A 17472-nucleotide genomic window follows, 5' to 3' on the forward strand; every position below is an offset into this window, starting at 1 on the left:
TTAAATAACCTCACTATTTTATTAATTTTTTGTGTGTGATAGAATATACACAGCATAGAACTTACCATTTTAACCCTTGTTAAGTGCACCTTTCCGTGGCATTAAGTACATTCACATTGTTGTGCGACCGTCACCGCCACCCGCCTCCAGAACTTTTTCACCTTCCCCGACTGAAACTCTATACCCGTTAAACACTAACTAACTCCCCAGTTCCTCCCCCATTAAGCTCCTGGAAACTACCATTCTTTCTGTCTGCATGAATTTGACTACTCTAGGAACCTCACTGTTTTGTAATTAAACTCTTTTCATGAGAGTGTCCTGCAAAATCTTATTTCTAAAAGTATCTCTACATATAGATGAAGTAGGTATCATCATGCCTAGTTTGTAGTTGGAGAAACCAAGCTGAAGAGAAGTTCAGTGCATCAGATACAAGTGGCTGCTTCTCCAAATCTATTCTGCCCTGTTCCCATTCCCTGTCACCCTTCTTTCTTTTGGCAAGTCCCAAATTTTGTTCTGGTATTCACAGGCAAGCTATGCACACAGGGAAGGGGCTACTCTTAGCCCCAGGAGTAAGTCTTGATGCATTTGAGTCAATCACAGTAATTTCAGTTCCTTTGCCAATGATTGGTATAGGGGATTAGTAGGTGATACACTTTTGGCTTATGAGACATGAGAGAAAGTGGATGCAAGGATTCTAAAAAGGGTTTCTTTGTTTTGACAAATACACACTTCCTATTTTCTGCTTCTCAGTATGGTGGCCACATGTGTGAGTGATGCCTGGAGCTCAGCAGCCATTTTGGCACCATGAGAAGAATTAGCCACATCACCCAGATAATACACTGAAGATGGCAGAGGGGAAGATGGAAAGAATCTGGATCCTTTATCATGTGAATGAGCTTCTGAATTAACCAACTCTGGGACTCCCCACTTTTAGTCTTGCTATTTATGTGAGATCATAAATTTCCTTATTATTTAAACCACTTTTGCATTTTCTGTACTTGCAGCCAAAAGCATATTATTGATAAATGACTTGTTAAGGATTAAAGCTAAACAGGAACCAATGCAGAGGAACCAAGTCTCACATGCTTTTCCACTGGATGATGCTATTGACTCAGCATTGGTCTTTTTGTTATGAACTATCCCAACCTATTGTATTATTTCTGAACTGTTGGCTCTGGGAAGCAATTTCTAGGAAAAGGGACCCCTGGAAAATTGAGTTTCATTTTGAGAAAAGAAAGGGGAGGGGAGACACTGGAGAAAATGAAGAGAGACACAAATAACAGAGCGACAATTGCCTAGGGAGTTGCAACTGGAAGGATGGTAAAAAATGATATTTGGGAATAGCCCTGTGAAACATGCCAGTCAGGTGTGGTGAGACGGAATGGGAGAAAAAAGCCAGCCAGTATGGTTGTAAGAGCCAGGGAGCTTTTCTCTCCAATGGGGAACCCAGCAAATCTCAGAGAGCTGGTGTGTGACAAAGTAGAAGACAAGGGCATCATATGAAGATGACCAGGTAAAGGGCTTTGAAATACTGCAACTACAGAATCCTGATAGGGAACTAACATAATTATAATTACACACGAAGCTGACATCAACACTCACTTACGTTAAACCTGTGGCAGATCGTACTAGCTATTCTTCAGAGTCTACACAGCAAACTTTCTTTTAGACATGTGAGCTGGGCATGTGATCCTGGTTTGGACAATCACAGTTCTTCATTCTCCAGGGAACTTCAATCAGTCCCGGTGGTAGGCATATGACTCAAGGAATGGCCAAAGCCCTTCCCTAGGAAATTAGATACAGACACTGAGAAAAACAAGGTGTTTTTTGCTAATAGACAAAGAGAAACAGAGATGAGCAAAAATGAAAGGCAGAAGAAAAAGAGGGAGATGACCTCGAGTTCTCTGTGTCAAACCTTAACACCTAGGTTCCTATAGCATTTGCTTTAAATCTATGAGCTATCCCAGTGTGGCAGATTATGTTTTCCAGAAATGGCCACCATGATATATCCCATCCCATATACTCTAATTACAGTGCAACATCGATACTCCTTCCATAGAGTGGTGATGTCTATATCCCTTGCCCTTGCACCTGGACAGACCTTTATGACCACTTGGACCAAAAAAGTATGGTGGAAGTGATGCTATGTGACTTCTGACACTGAGTCATAAAAATGCCATACACTATTGCTTTATTCTCTTGGGACATCTGATTTTGGAAACCAGGCACCATGCTTGAAGAAGCCAACAGCCACATGAAGAGACCATGTATAGGGTCATGCCAACAGCCCCAGATGAGGTCCCAGCAGACAGCCAGGCTCAACCACCAGAAATGAGACATTTCCAGATGAACCCAGCCATCGAGTCACCCCTAGCCTTTGTCTTCCCAACTGAGGCTCCAGACATCAAGGAGGGGCAGAGACAAGTCATCCCTATGTATCCTATCTGAATTCCTGACCCACAGAGTCCAATAGAATAATAAATTGATGGTTTTACACCACTAAGCTTTGGGATGGTTTGTCACACAGCTACAATTAAGGAAATACCCAGTGTCCTCCTTAGCTATGTGAACCAATAAATTCTCTTTTTTGCTTAAGCTAATTTGAATTGAGTTTGTCACTTGCAACTAAAGGAATCTTGACTCATAAACCCTCTAGTCTCTAGGTCTTATCCACTCTAGCAAATCAGTTAATTCAGTTTACCAAAGAAGTGATTTTTCATGTGGTCTTCACAGAAAAAAGTACAGAAAGGTAGTGAAAATGAAAGAAGAGTCAGAATTAGTGCAAAGGCCTAAAAAAGGGCCCTCTTTTTGTTTTCTTCAACTCATGACTCCCTGGGAAATGGCATGCCTTATTTCCTCATTCACGCCATTTAATTTTTCTACTTAGGGTTGGGTGCTGGCCACTGATCTGCTGAGTGACTTTTGACAATCATTGTACCTTGCTGGATCTACTTCCTTTTTCAAAGGGTGATAGTGGAGGGAGCTATTCCTTTACCAGCAAAATGAGGAAATAGGGCTAGATGTGATATTAATTAGTATTTTTAAATTGGGTTATAATTGTTTTACAATGTTGTGTTAGTTTCTGCTGTACAACAAAGTGAATCAGCTATGTGTATACATATATCCCCTCCCTCCTGAGCCTCCCTCCCTATTAGTACTCTTAATAATAACTCTGTGCTAAGTATTAATATTATGTTAGGTGTTTCCCACATATTCTCATTTGGTCCCCAACATGTCCCTATGCAGCAGGTATTATTAGCCACTTTATGGTCCTTTCCTAGACTAACATTCTATCAACCTTTGTTGAGCTCCTTCTCTTGTGCCTCTCACTCTGATACACTCTGAAGGCATGACAAGTCACATGTGACAAGTTCCTTGTTTTCAAGAAGCTTATGTTCAGATTGGAAAGGTAAAGCTAAACTAAGTATTAAATTGATCTAAACTGAGTAGCACTGACCATAGATGCAACAGGAGTTATATTCGTTATCTATTGTCCGGTAACAGATTACCACAAATTTAGTAGCTTAAAACAATACACATTTATTATCTCACAACTTTTGTGGTCCAGGAGTCAGGGTTCAGCTTAGCTGGGTCCTCTGCAGGGTCTCACAAGCCTGCAATCAAGGCACTGGCTGGGCTATGTTCCCTAGTGGAGCCAAGGATCCTCCTCCAAGCTCACGAGGTTGTTGGCAGAATTTCTTGCAGGCTTAGGACTGAGGGCCCTACTTTCTCGCTGTCCACTTGGGGCAACTCTCAGTTCCTAGAGGCTCCTGCAGTTCCCTGTCATGGGCCTTCTCCACCAGCAGTTCACAACATGGCAGCGTTTTTCTTTAGGGCCAGCAAGAGACTCTCGTCCCAGTCAGCTAAGAAGGAATGTTATATAATGTACCTGTAACCATGGGAGTGACACATCATCATCTTCACTATATTCTATTGCCTAGAAGCAAGTCACGGGTCCTGCCCACACTCAAGGGGAGGGTATTACACAAGCGTGTGACTCACGGAAGGGCAGATGGGGGTCACTGGAAGGTGTATTTGTTAAAGGGATTTAAAAAAGAGAGAGGGGACTTCCCTGGTGGCGCAGTGGTTAAGAATCCGCCTGACAATGCAGGGGACAAGGGTTCAAGCCCTGGTCCGGGAAGATCCCACATGCCGTGGAGCAACTAAGCCCGTGCGCCACAACTACTGAGCCTGCGCTCTAGAGCCCGCGAGCCACAGCTACTGGGCCTGCGTGCCACAACTACTGAAGCCCGCATGCCTAGAGCCTCTGCTCTGCAACAAGAGAAGCCACCGCAATAAGAAGGCCGCACACCGCAACGAAGAGTAGCCCCCGCTCGCCACAACTAGAGAAAGCCCGTGCCCAGCAATGAAGACTCAACGCAGCCAAAAATTAAAAAAAAAAAAGTGCTTAGAAGAGTGGCACATACTTATGTTGAGAGAGACAGTCCTTCATGGGTCTTTCATGCTTCTACCCATCTTCCTGGGTATGACAAGAATGCAAAGCCCTGACCGCTTTTTACCAGGGTCATTTCTCAGGGTTATGTTTACAGTGAGCAGCTGTGAGTAATGAAGTAAGCTCTCCCTCCAGGACAAAGAACAGGTTTGCTTACTGCTTCCTACAAAACAGCAGGTTCCCCAGCTGTGTGTAAGCCCACCAAGTGCACAGCATTCATCTGAGCCTTTCATGTCATCCCTGTGGCACTTGGGGGGGGCAAGAGGAATTGACACAAAGGGGCTGAAGCTCAAGTTGCTCCCTATGTCGCGAGTAAAAGTCCTTTACCTCTGACCCAGGAATCTTGTGTCTTTTATCAGCATCCGTGAACCAGTAACAGACTAATTTATTAGCCTGTCAGTAGAGTAAAATCAAATACCAGACTTGAGCAGTAAGTGCTTAAGTAAGCTATTTTTCATTATTGTTGCTCTTGCTCTTCTTACTTGCCTTTGCCAGGCATTCTGCACAATATCTGCAAGTTTGTGTTTGGGTAGGTAGCCAAAAAACATCAATTGCTGCCATATGCAAAGAACTCTACTGTGTTGTTGGGGGAAACAAAATGAATTTGAAATAATGGTAACTTCAAAATCATTGCTCAATACTGTATGTTATCATTTATACATGGAGTCTAAGAAATAAATCAAAGTAATGAATATAACAAAAAAGGAACAGACTCTCAGTTACAGAAAACAAACTAGTTGTTACCAGTGGGGAGAGGGAAGGGGGGAGGAGCATGTTAGGGGTAGGGGATTAAGAGGTACAAACTACTGTGTATAAAATAAATAAACTACAAGGATATATTGTGCAGCACAGGGAATATAGTCAATATTTTATAATAACTATAAATGGAGTACAATCTTTAAAAATTGTGAATCACTACGTTGTATACCTGAAACTTACATAATATTGTAAATCACCTATACTTCAATAAGAAAAAAAAATGGATATTTTAAAACTTAAAAAACAAAATCATTGCTCAATTGAAATTATTACTTGGCCACTCTAATATCCAGGTCTAAATCACTGAGACCATAGTTTCCTCTACATATGCTTTTTTAAAAAAAATTTATTTTATTTATTTATTTTTGGCTGCGTTGGGTCTTCGTTGCTGCGTGCGGGCTTCTCATTGCGGTGGCTTCTCTTGTTGCAGAGGACAGGCTCTAGGCATGCGGGCTTCAGTAGTTGTGGCACGCGGGCTCAGTAGTTGTGGCTCACAGGCTCTAGAGCGCAGGCTCAGTAGTTGTGGCGCACGGGCTTAGTTGCTCCGTGGCATGTGGGATCTTCCCGGACCAGTGATCGAACCCATGTCCCCTGCATTGGCAGGCGGATTCTTAACCACTGCGCCACCAGGGAAGCCCTACATATGATTTTTAAAAAGATGGGGCAAGTTTTTATGTAGTTGCAATATATAAAAAGAAAATTGCGCAAAAATAACTGGGCCTCAGTTCCTGTTACTTAACAGCTGGATGACTTTGGTTCAGTTTCCCAATATGTGAAATAGAGAAGCGAATTCATGACTCAGTTGTCTCACAAGATTGTTGGGGTCATTCAATAAAATAATGTATATAGGGACTTCCCTGGTGGTCCAGTGGTTAAGACTCCCGCTTCCACGGGGGTGGGGTGGGGCTGAGGCGCCGATTCCATCACTGGTCAGGGAACTAAGATTTCGCCTGCCAGCCCGTGGGGCCTGAAAAAAAAAAGTATGTAGACACATAAGGTACTGAGCAAACGAATTGTTATAATTTAAGACTATGTTGAATCACAAACATCAAGTTGTCCTAATATTATTGTTTTTTAAAGGTTATGAAATGAAAGAAAAATAAAACATGCTCCACGTCAGCAGATGAATCTGTCACCTCCACTCCAGGCTGGGTTACCTGCTCACCATCCAAAAGGACACTCCTAAGAAGGGCTTGAAAGGTGAACTACAACCCCCAGCAGGCTTTGCGCCCAAATTGCGTCATATAACCTCAGCTCCGGCCCGGGCCCAGCCCTCTCCCCGCCCCCACCATTCAGAAACTACAACTCCCAGGAGGCTTCACGGCATCTAAACCGTCTTCTTTCCCCCCGCCCCCTGTCTCCCCTTTACCCGCGCCGGCAGCTCCGTGGCCGACTCGGGTCCCGCTGTCGGCGGAGCGGGCGCGCGCGCCGGGGGTCGCGCGGCTGCTGAGAAGGTCGAGCACGCGCGGAGGGAGTGGAGGCGTAGGGTGGTGGGAGTACGGCTCGCTCGCTCGCAAGATGGCGGATGAGGACGGGGAAGGGATTCACCCCTCAGCCCCTCACAGGAACGGAGGCGGCGGCGGCGGCGGCGGCGGCGGCGGCGGTGGGGGGTCTGGGCTCCACTGCGCCGGGAACGGCGGCGGGGGAGGCGGCGGCCCGCGGGTCGTGCGCATCGTCAAGTCCGAGTCCGGCTACGGCTTCAACGTGCGGGGCCAAGTGAGCGAGGGCGGGCAACTGCGGAGCATCAACGGGGAGCTGTACGCGCCGCTGCAGCATGTGAGCGCCGTGCTGCCCGGGGGGGCGGCCGACCGGGCCGGGGTGCGCAAGGGGGACCGCATTCTGGAGGTGTGAGTATCGGGGCTGCCCGCCGCCCCACCCCTTCCCCTCTGTCTGTCCCTGCATTTCCCCTGTACCCCTGTCACCCGCAGGCCGCACCTCCCCTCAACCCCCGAACCGGCCCCCCGCCCTTCCATGGAGGTTGGCCCTTTTACCTCCGCACACCCTGGGTTTCTGAGACCCCCGCACCCTCCCTGTAATTTCCAGTGTCCCACCGCCCCTACTGCTTTTACCCCTGCCCCCATTGCTTTGGCTTCTTTTCTGCCCCCTTGCCTTCCCCTTTGGCATGCTGCTTTCTGCTCCTCGGTGCCCCTTGCTTCCCTCTTGTTGAACCTCTTTCTGCTTCTCACTGACAGCATCTCCTTTTCTGACCCAGCCGCTGTGTGTCCTCCCCAAGTTCTCATCTTGAGCATCATAGTTTCTTGTTCTCCACCACTCCTTTTAGCCCCCGTGGACCGTCCCTTCTGCCCTCTAAACCAAATAGGCAGGACCTTTGGTCGGCTCCTACTTTTCTTCCGGAAACATCATCCCTCCACGCTGCACTCCTTTTTCTTTCCTTAGTTACCCTCTCCTTATGGTTAGGCACTCCCTATATTTTTCTGTCCTTCCGTGTGTCCCTTTCCTCCCCTCTTTTTTGTATTCATACTCTGAGAATACCTTCTTTTCTGACCCTTGCTTTTTTTTTTTTTTGATGGTGGTGTCGTCTTTGACACGATAGTTTCTCTTCACAGTAGTCCCCTTGTCACACCAGTATTTTGAATCTAGTGTCTCCATCACCACATCCCTCTGAGAGCATCCCTGTTCTGGCCGCTGTCTTCACTCCTGCACCATACTCGTATTTCTTTTTAGTCGGGTTTATGGTAGAGCTCTCCTTAGCTCCTACTTCCCCCAAACTACAGCCCCTTTTGGGTCTTTGACCTCCCCACTTTTTCAGGGCATGCCGTTTTCATTCTCTCCTCTAGTCTGTTCTCTTGTGATATCATGCTTGACTTTATCCTGTTCTTTCTCTTTGAGGTTGTTTTCCCTTCTTTCTCTTTTTAGGCTCCTTCATGTTGAAACCCATCCTCTTTCCTTGCTGCAGTCCCTCCCGCTTCATACTCCTTCATCCTTACTTCCTCACCGCATACCTTAAAGCTCTGGCAGGATGCTGCCCTGTCTTGCAGTTTCTTTGCAGACCTCCTCCTACTCCTTTAATCCAGGTGTTACATTTATGTTTTTATACTTTGTATTAAGATTTGTATAGTGATTGCTGATTGACTGGTAGGTGGTATATGCTCTCATTGTCTCCATTCTCCTCAGCAGTCTTCAGTCCTGTATCTCTCTCCTGCTTACTGACTCTATCTTGTATATTCTTGTTTCACACTTTTGCCCTCTCTTTCAGTGCTAGGATTTGCCCTCATGAATCTTTCTCTCTTTTTTGGCCGCTCCGCGCAGCTTGAGGGATCTTAGTTCCTCCACCAGGGATCGAACCCAGGCCCACCGCAGTGAAAGCGCAGAGTCCTAACCTCTGGACCGCCAGGGAATTCCCTCTTTCTCATTACTATAAATGTTATTTTAACCATAATTTCCATAACCTTCAGTCTTTCCTCTAGTAGAACAGTAGGTTTATACAGTAGGTTTGATCAAGGTTTCAAGGGGATAAGTATTTTGAAGGACCTATAGAGTAGTCTATCCCTTCTTATTCAGCTTATGCCTCTTACCCTTATCCTTGACATTTTTATTCTATGGTATCCATTCATTCTGTTTCCTCTTACCTTCCACCTCAAAAAAGAGTAGTTCACCAAAGTAAGTGAAGCTATTATACCTTTCCTCTGTCCTTCCTGTAAATAGGTGCGTTCGTTTTTCTGTTAATGTCCTATGACTTTTCTGGTACTCTGGCAATATATTCTTAATTTTTTGGGTGTCAGGGCATTCAGATACAGAATGCAGTAGTGACCTTTTGCTTTGTACCTGGGCACCTAATTCTTTTCTTTCTAGATAACTCAAGATCTGTGGCTGATGTTTCCTTCTGATAGAAGCTCTTGGAATTGTCATTTTCCTTTCCCTTTGGAAGTTAACTTTGTATCCAGCTGTTTATTTTTAAATTTAAAACTGAAGTATTTATTTAAAATTATAAATTTATCATAAAGTTCTAAATCATTTACTTTTTACTGGAGTAGAGTACTGTGGTTTTTGCAGCAGAGTCCAGATGCAAAGTAGGTACTGTAAAGGAGACCTCAGATGATTCCCTAGACAGATAGAAGGACTTGCCTCAGGCCCAGGTTCCAGTCTAGGCCCATTTCTTCTTTTAGAGAAAAGACATTACATTTTAGTGGTGATGAGTAGACAACTTTCTCTCTTTTAGTGGGTGGGGCAAAAAGAGCACTCTTTGCTTAGAGAACCTTTTTCTGGAAGGTTGTGATGATTGGACATCTACCTGGCATTAGATTCTCACCTTCCAACTGTATTTTGATTTCCAAATTCTTTGAAGTTTCTCTGCTACTATAGTGAAAATAGTGATAGTTGTAACACAGAGCCAAGATAGATGGTAAATTGTTTGGGTCCTCAACTATACAGTTTCTTTCTCTTTCCTTCCCTTCTTCCAAAGTCTACATCTTCTCCTTAGGTTTTCAAGTGAGAGGAGGAAAAGAGAGACCAAACAGACATTGTTCTTGAGGGATATCTGTATCTGTTACTTGTTTTGATCTTGGTTAGGTTGATGCTAATTTTCCTAAAGCATTCTTTAGGCAACATTTTTTTCTGTCTCTCACCCAAGTTCCTTAAATTAACCTCTCTGTTGTCCCAGGTAAGCTTTGCATGTTGATGAAGTGCCAAGTAGGGTCAGAGTAGGCATAGGTAGATTATTATTGTGTAGATGTAGTTTGTATTGAGTTATAGGTGGATGTCTGGACCTCCTTAAACAGATAATTGTTGATTAAGACTTTTCCCTATTTTAGACTCTTTCCTCCAATATGCAAATTATTTTATTCCAATTTTCATATATTGCAGTAGTTTGGACAACTGATAGAGGTTTGAAAGAACAGATGAGATTTACGAGAATAGAAGCTTGGACAAAAAAGAGCATTATTTCTGTGCATTTCTTTAAAGGCTGCTTACCAAGGCCTTGTCCTAACTGAATCTTGGAAAAGTCATTAAATTAAATTCAATATGGTTTGGTTTGTCCTTTCTCCCTTCAAAACTGACTAGATTCTAACTGGTTAGGGAAAGAGTCATGTTGCAGGGCTTGGTACTGGAGTATGAACAAGCCTTCTGGGCTCTGAATTTTACTGCAGATGGAAAGTTTTCTTGAATGGCAATGTTAGTCTCCACCTTGTAATTTTTCCAGTGTAACATATATTGAGTGTCTTCCCTTTGATGTGTATATACTTGGAGACTAGTGAGTGAAGGATGCTTTCAACAAATAGAACCAAAATAAATACGTCTTTGCACTAATCATATAGCATGTGAAGTAATATTAGACTTCAGGTGATTTTCTTAAGGTTAAGATAGTTTCAAGGGCTCTTGATTGATTTCTTGAGAGATGCCCTTAGGAGGGTTTAAGTGTACAGTGGATATGGATATTGTACTGTCTATTTTTGAGAGATTAGGTTTGTCTGTTGGCTAGTTTTTGTCTCTTTGGTATTTGGATAATATGCTCTTCAGTAAGCATGGACCCTAAGGTTGGCCTGTAAGCGTTCAATATCATGATATATTTATGCTAGGCAGAGAGTATATGCCTTACTTCTTTTTTTTAAAAAAAATAATTAATTAATTTTATTCTTGGCTGTGTCGGGTCTTCGTTGCCTTGCGCGGGCTTTCTCTAGTTGCGGCTAGCGGGGGCTACTCTACGTTGTGGAGCGCGGGCTTCTCATTGCAGTGGCTTCTCTTGTTGCGGAGCACGAGCTCTAGGTGCGTGGGCTTCAGTAGTGGTGGCTCGTGGGCTCTAGAACACAGGCTCAGTGGTTGTGGCTCACGGGCTTAGTTGCTCCGTGGCTTGTGGGATCTTCCCGGACCAGGGCTCGAACCCACGTCCCCTGCATTGGCAGGCAATTCTTAACCACTGCGCCACGAGGGAAGTCCCACCTTACTTCTTGACAGCTACAAGATAATATAACTTTTCTGTATTAAAGTTAAACCATAAGAAAAAGATGTGTGTGTATATATATTTGTTTAGTGATAATTTATTTTAAAAACGTATAAATATGTCATGGGCATTCTTTGTTTTTGTTTTTTTTAAATTTTATGTGAAAATTTGAAAATTGACTAAAAAGAGGTTGGGGCCACACGAAGTATTTTTATGAGTTAAAAAGTACCTTCTTAGGATCTGCTTTCTCAGTTGTAGCTGAATTCTATTTGGCTTAGATTTTCCAGGTAGCTTTTGGAAATGGTGTTTGAAATCATGGTTATTGATCAAAGGAAGTTTTTATGGCAGTGATTCTCAAGCTTTAGTGAGTGTAAGAATCACTGGGAGTGCTTGTCAAAAGTATGGATTCTCAGGCTCACCCTTTAAAGGTGGTGATTCAGTAGGTCTTGCATGGGGCCTAGAAATCTTTATTTTTTACTCCCTGGCCAGGTGTGGGAAATGCAGTCAACATACCCACCCCATACCTGGAGTGAAACTACAAGCCTTTAATTCTCAGTTCATTTTATTGTCATGATTATGTAGAGAGTCATTAGCTAAGACTATATGAACAAAGTGATTTGTTAGGCTCTTGAAATCCCAGCCCTTAGGAAAATCAGTTCAGTAGATAGTGGACTAACTGTTGTATCTAATCATTTACACTTTATTTATTGAATCTTGATAAGCTGTTATAATAAAGGTGAGGGTTAAGAGGTAGAGCAAGTTAATAATAATTATTATTATATCACTTTGCAATTTGTACAGTGTTACAGTTTGCACAGTGTTTTTACATTTGATCTTCACAAGAGCCTTGTGAGATAGGGAAAATATAAGCTCCTTGGTGACGGGGACTATGTCTATGCTGTTTCCGTAGCTAAATATCTAGTGGCACATAGAAAGTACTCTTCCATAAATGCTTGCTGAATGAATGTATGAGTGTTATCCCTATTTCATAAGAGAGGAAACTGGGTGTTGCACTAATGAATGTTAACCAGAATTAAACCCAGGTCTTTGGAAGCTAAATCCAGTGTATTTTCCATTTCTTTGTTTTCTCAGCTGTTCTTGACTGTTAATAGTCAACTATTCTTGACTGAAGTCACTTAAAATTCTTAAAAATTCAGTCATATCCCTATGAAGTTGGATAGCAGTTGAACTTTGGTTCTATGATTTTGAAATGTAACTGTGTTATATCTTTATTTACCCTGTCTCTCTTATTGTTAAATTGGGTAGAAGACAGGGAACCAAAATAGGCATTCTTTGCCCTTATTTGTTGCTATCTTTTTTGGTTATCAGTGAAGAGAGCATGATGATCGTAATTGCAACCCCAAGAAATACTTATAATTCCATAGGTAGTGAGGGCGGCAAAATAATAAAACTAAATTTGAAAATAGCATTATCTTCCCCACAGAAGTGTCTTCTGCAACATTGCTGTGACCAGGAAAAGAGTTTCTGTTACTAACGTGAAGATTTGTTTGGGTCATATAAGTTACTGTGAAGAACAATTCTTTTTCCAGCCACCACTTTCCCAGTTTGTTTCAGGAGAGGGTTTATTACCACGCTCTAAAGGATAATTGTTTTTTTAGATAAGTCCTGTCGGGAATAATTCTTATGATCCGGTAGATAAGCAAAGAGACTCAGTTGACAAGCAAACATTTATGATTTATGATCACTGCACGGTGCTTTGGGAGCATGATCTGTGGTAAGTTCATTTGTTAGATGCTGACATTGCTGGCACAAAGGATATTGTAGTGGTTTAGGTTAGCGCCAGTTAGGGTCATTCTGTTCTTCGACTGTCAGCTATAGAGATGGTTTCTGTGCTTCACTTAGGCAGTCTAGTAAGAGCCAGTGTATGGGTGGTGCAATTCCAGGCCCACATTTGGAAAAAAAAAATTTAGGCAGTTTAAAACCATTTAAAAAAAATTGGAACTCATAGATTTTGTATTACACCCAGTTAAAAAAAAACCACCTGAAACAAGTTTCACAAAACTGTGTTTACTAGTATCATGCACTCTGGTATTTTTTAGTCCGTCAGTATTTTGGATTTTTTGTTTTGTTTTTTGAATGCTGATGGTGGCCCTCTGCATTAATTTCATGACTCATTAGGTTGTAATCCACTGTTTGAAAAACTGACTTAGGGTATCAATTTTATGATGTTGGCTAATATCACTTCATGTTCAGCCTGGTACCACAATTAATCACAAACTATGTGTAAAGTACTGTTAGGCTTGTATGAGTCACAGAGTCCCTGTATCCCTGCCCTTGGGAAACTTACACTGCAGTGGGGAAGGTGCATGTAAACAATTTACTGTATGTAAAGCAAAATGAAATAATGGAGATAAATGAAAAACACAGTGGGAGTTTAGAGGTAAGAAGAGTGAATATGCTTGAGAAGATTGGAAGATTGGTGGGTGGATAGGTCATAGAAGGCTTTTAAACTGTGATTGAAGGACAGGTATAATTTTAGTAGGCAGAAGAGGGGGAAGGATTTTATAGGCTGAGGTAACTGTGTGACCAAAGGGAGGATCTTAGGATAACAAGGAATCTAAAGTTGCTGTTTGTTTATAGACACCTGTGCTTCAGGTTAGATCAAATGGGGTTTTGATTGCCGTGCTAAAAAGTTTGGATTTTATTCTGTTTTTGAGGTCAGAATATCGTTGTATGTGCATTAATACCCAGGACTCCCTGAGAATTTAGTTTTTATTTATTTACCTGAAGAAGTTGAATAACATTTCCAAGGCCAAAGAGGAAAATCACTGTTAGAAGAATTTCAGAGCATCTACTCTCTTGGGCTGTCTTGTACTATATAAAGAAGGGAACTAAAGACAACTAAGCTCTAATGCCTAGAGCTGGGAGCAGCTGGTGAGGAGCTGGTTGCCTTTAATTTGTATATATGTATTTTACTCACAGCACAGTTCAGCTTCTCAAATATCCATTTCTCTTTCTCTTATGTTTTATATGACTGTACTTACGATTGTGTTTACAGTTGATAAGTTTGATCCTATATGCTGTAGGTCCACTTGTGCTCTGCCCTACAGATGTTCTGTTTTAGCTGTACTCCTCTGATTTGAAGATGCCTCCTTTGATTTAAATCTTTTATTTTGGCATACAGCGTGTTGCTGGGAGTTGAGGGGGACTGAAGACAGACAGGGAACTTAATATATATAGTACTAAGATTTATACCTGCATTCTGCCTTCAAAATGAAAATTCTTACAAAGATCTTTCAAATAAGTTTATTTATTTATTTATTTATTTATTTGGCTGTGTTGGGTCTTCGTTGCTGCGCGCAGGCTTTCTCTAGTTGTGGCGAGTGGGGACTAGTCTTCGTTGTGGTGCGCGGGCTTCTCATTGCGGTGGCTTCTCTTGTTTCAGAGCACGGGCTCTAGGCGCGTGGGCTTCAGTAGTTGCAATATTCCGGCTCAGTAGTTGTGGATCGTGGGCTCTAGAGTGCAGGCTCAGTAGTTGTGGCGCACGGGCTTAGTTGCTCCGCGGCATGTGGGATCTTTCCAGACCAGCGCTCGAACCCGTGTCCCCTGCATTGGCAGGTAGATTCTGAACCACTGCGCCACCAGGGAAGCCCCAGGTAAGTTTAAGAATTGGTGGTGACCATACAGTGAATTTCTCCTGTCAGTAATGTGAGGGGTACTTCAGAGTTAGATTTTGTGATATGGTATCAGTCAAATGCTAGGTAGTATGTGTGTAGTCTCTTTTGTTTATTATTTATTGCGCCCTGCTAACTAATAAGGTTTTCATATAGTTGAGGAAATATACCTATCTGCAAGGTATTAAAGTTGCAGAGTAAGGTACTGCATTTGAATACTCTTATGTGTACTTCCTTTAATGAACTTCCGTTGTTATGAAAACATCTTTTAAAAAAATGGTTTTTGCTTAAGCTCTCTGAAACTGCAGATTTTTGTGTCAGACCTCAGAGCAAGACTAGAATGACAGGTCTACGTATTCTGTGGACTTGAAACACAAGTAATTAGTTTACTTCTCTTTGGAAAAGTACAGAGCAGTCTGCAGAGTCAGCTGCTTGTGTGGATTTTCTCCCAGCTGCTTTGAAGAGGCTGATTACTCTTACAGAACTATTCAGTGCGATTAACCAGGAAGCTGTCTCTCTCCCCTCCAACCCCCTGCCCCCGACAGTACTTTTATATCTGTGGGCCTATCTAGTTTTAGTTGTATTTATTTAGTATGTTTTGAAAATTGGGAGATTGATTAACTTAATATTTGGAGATGTGATGACCTCTGTGAAAGTTTTGGAAACTTCTTCCACTTCTTTTGCTGATCAGTTTAATCATGATAAAGTTTGTAATTTATAAAGTGTGTAGTTTGTCTACTGAATGTACCATGCAGGTTACTTAATTCTTTTTACCCAAAATTATGATCATTTTGATTCTGGTAGGGTTAAAAACTATTTTTTGGATCTGTTTTCTCAAGGTACGTAACTTGCATCTCTTTTCTTAGAAACGACAATGAGTTTTGTTCTCTCTACCTGGTGTTTTGAATCCAAGGAAATGTGACACTAAAGTTTCCCTTTCTGAATTGTGTGCTAATAGATTATTTTAGATTTCCCTGGCCTACCAAATTATCCTTTATGTTGCTGATTTGGAAAAGGTCTTACTGTAACTTTCTTCTTATTCAATATGCTGAAATAGACTACAGCTTACAAAAACTGTACTGTAGTCTGTGTTCCTCAGCTTCCAAAAGAAATTGCGCGAATTTAATTTGGGTTAAAGGATGGTATTTGATTGCTGAAGGGCCATATCACTTAAAAAGTATGTCTTGTTATTCATTTCTAAGGGCTTCTTACATAGATGAAGGTATTTTGAACTGTTTTTTCAGTAGTGGTGATAGATTTATACTTCTCCTCACACTCAAATACAGTACCTCTGGAGACTAATTGAATATTTAGGAAATGGGTGTTGGGATTCAGGGTGCAGTTTGTCACCGCAGAACAGACTTATCAGATCACATGAGGAATCGTGTTTTTAGTTGCATTATGTGGTAATTCAGAAATAGTAGTGAAATAGAACTTTAAAATATTAAGATTCCTTCTTTGGTAATTTACCTGACTTGCAAACTAAGGTTGTTGATAAAGCAAGTAGATTTTATTCTTTAATTAACTGTCACTGTACACCAAACTAAAAACATTGGGGAGTTGTGTTTAAATTGGCCATTTAGGCAATGGTTCAAATTATAGCAGATCTCAAAGCCTGAGTTGGTGTTGAGAAATGCTTTAGGACTGATTATGTTTGTTTTGCTGGTGAATAACTGATTGAGAGGGCCTGAGAAATAGGGTAGATAGGAGAATGAGTTAGTCAGGTTAGGGAAACCATTATGGCTATTAGCAACTTTCTTACCTTTATCTAGCATTCATTATCCCGCAGTGTGAAGAAGTAACCTATTTTCACATCCAGCTTTACATTTAAATTGAACCATAGAGTTGTTATATGCTGATCAAGTTTTTAAAGACAAAAGTTGAAAAGTAAGCAAACAAAAAAATCTTATCCAAACAAGATAAATGTATACTTTTATAGCTTTAGTATCAGAAATTTCTTTAAGACTTTACTGGTAATACTTCAGCCTCTGTCGTGTGAGGAGACCCACCGTGCTTAAATTTTTTAGCTAAGTGTGGTGCATTTAGTTTTTATGAGATGAAACAATATAATTATAATAGATTATTCCCAGAATTAACATAAAATAAAGGCTGCTTTTTAAATGTCAACATGTTTATTTCTTATTCCTTCTTCTTACCTCATTTTGCTATCCTTGGAATCAGTGTTTATTTTTTAAAAAATTAATAAAAACAATTTACTTTTATTTTCAGTATATTTCAGTAAAAGAAAACATAGCCTCACTTTGGAATTGCTTACATAATTGAATGTCATATTTTACTCTTAACCATTGCTACCCATAATAGAAAGCAAAGTGATCACTAATACTAAGGCTTGAAAAATGTAGAGCTTGCATAATATTTTTAGTACTTCCCTCTAAATAGTGAAACCAGTATAAAAGTTAAAAATAAAGAATGAAATTATGGAAGTGCATGAAGGAAAACCAGTATTGAGTTTGTGTGCTAATCTTAATAATTTTTTTCATTCACTCAGGGAAAACTTTTAATGAGTGCTTACTACATGACACATACAATATTAGACACTGGGGATAGGAAGCTGAATGACATATAGTCTTTGCACTAAGGAATTTTAGGTTTGGTGGAGAAAGCGGCAGCCTCAGGTTATTTCTTAAGCCCAGTTGACCTGATTTTCATTCCTCCTCCCTAGCCTCCCCCGTCCTGCCTCACCACAATGGGATGAACAAGTTTAG

At 41.5% G+C, this 17472-nt stretch overlaps 1 protein-coding gene across 3 annotated transcripts in view; it reads left to right on the forward strand.

Annotated features, from left to right (window-relative positions):
• Nucleotides 1-6566: 6566 nt before the first annotated feature.
• SNX27 (sorting nexin 27) overlaps nucleotides 6567-17472 on the forward strand; it is an 85738-nt gene continuing 74832 nt past the window's right edge. For all 3 annotated transcript variants that reach the window (XR_005021768.1, XM_036868165.1, XM_036868173.1), the window contains exon 1: nucleotides 6567-7059. Coding sequence is in view for 2 of the 3 variants with exons in the window: in XM_036868165.1 (XP_036724060.1) it covers nucleotides 6731-7059 (329 nt within the window). In the remaining variant the exon portion in view is untranslated. The remainder of the gene's footprint in view (nucleotides 7060-17472) is intronic.

This window comes from Balaenoptera musculus, chromosome 1, assembly GCF_009873245.2.
Source record: "Balaenoptera musculus isolate JJ_BM4_2016_0621 chromosome 1, mBalMus1.pri.v3, whole genome shotgun sequence".
Lineage (NCBI taxonomy): Eukaryota > Metazoa > Chordata > Mammalia > Artiodactyla > Balaenopteridae > Balaenoptera > Balaenoptera musculus.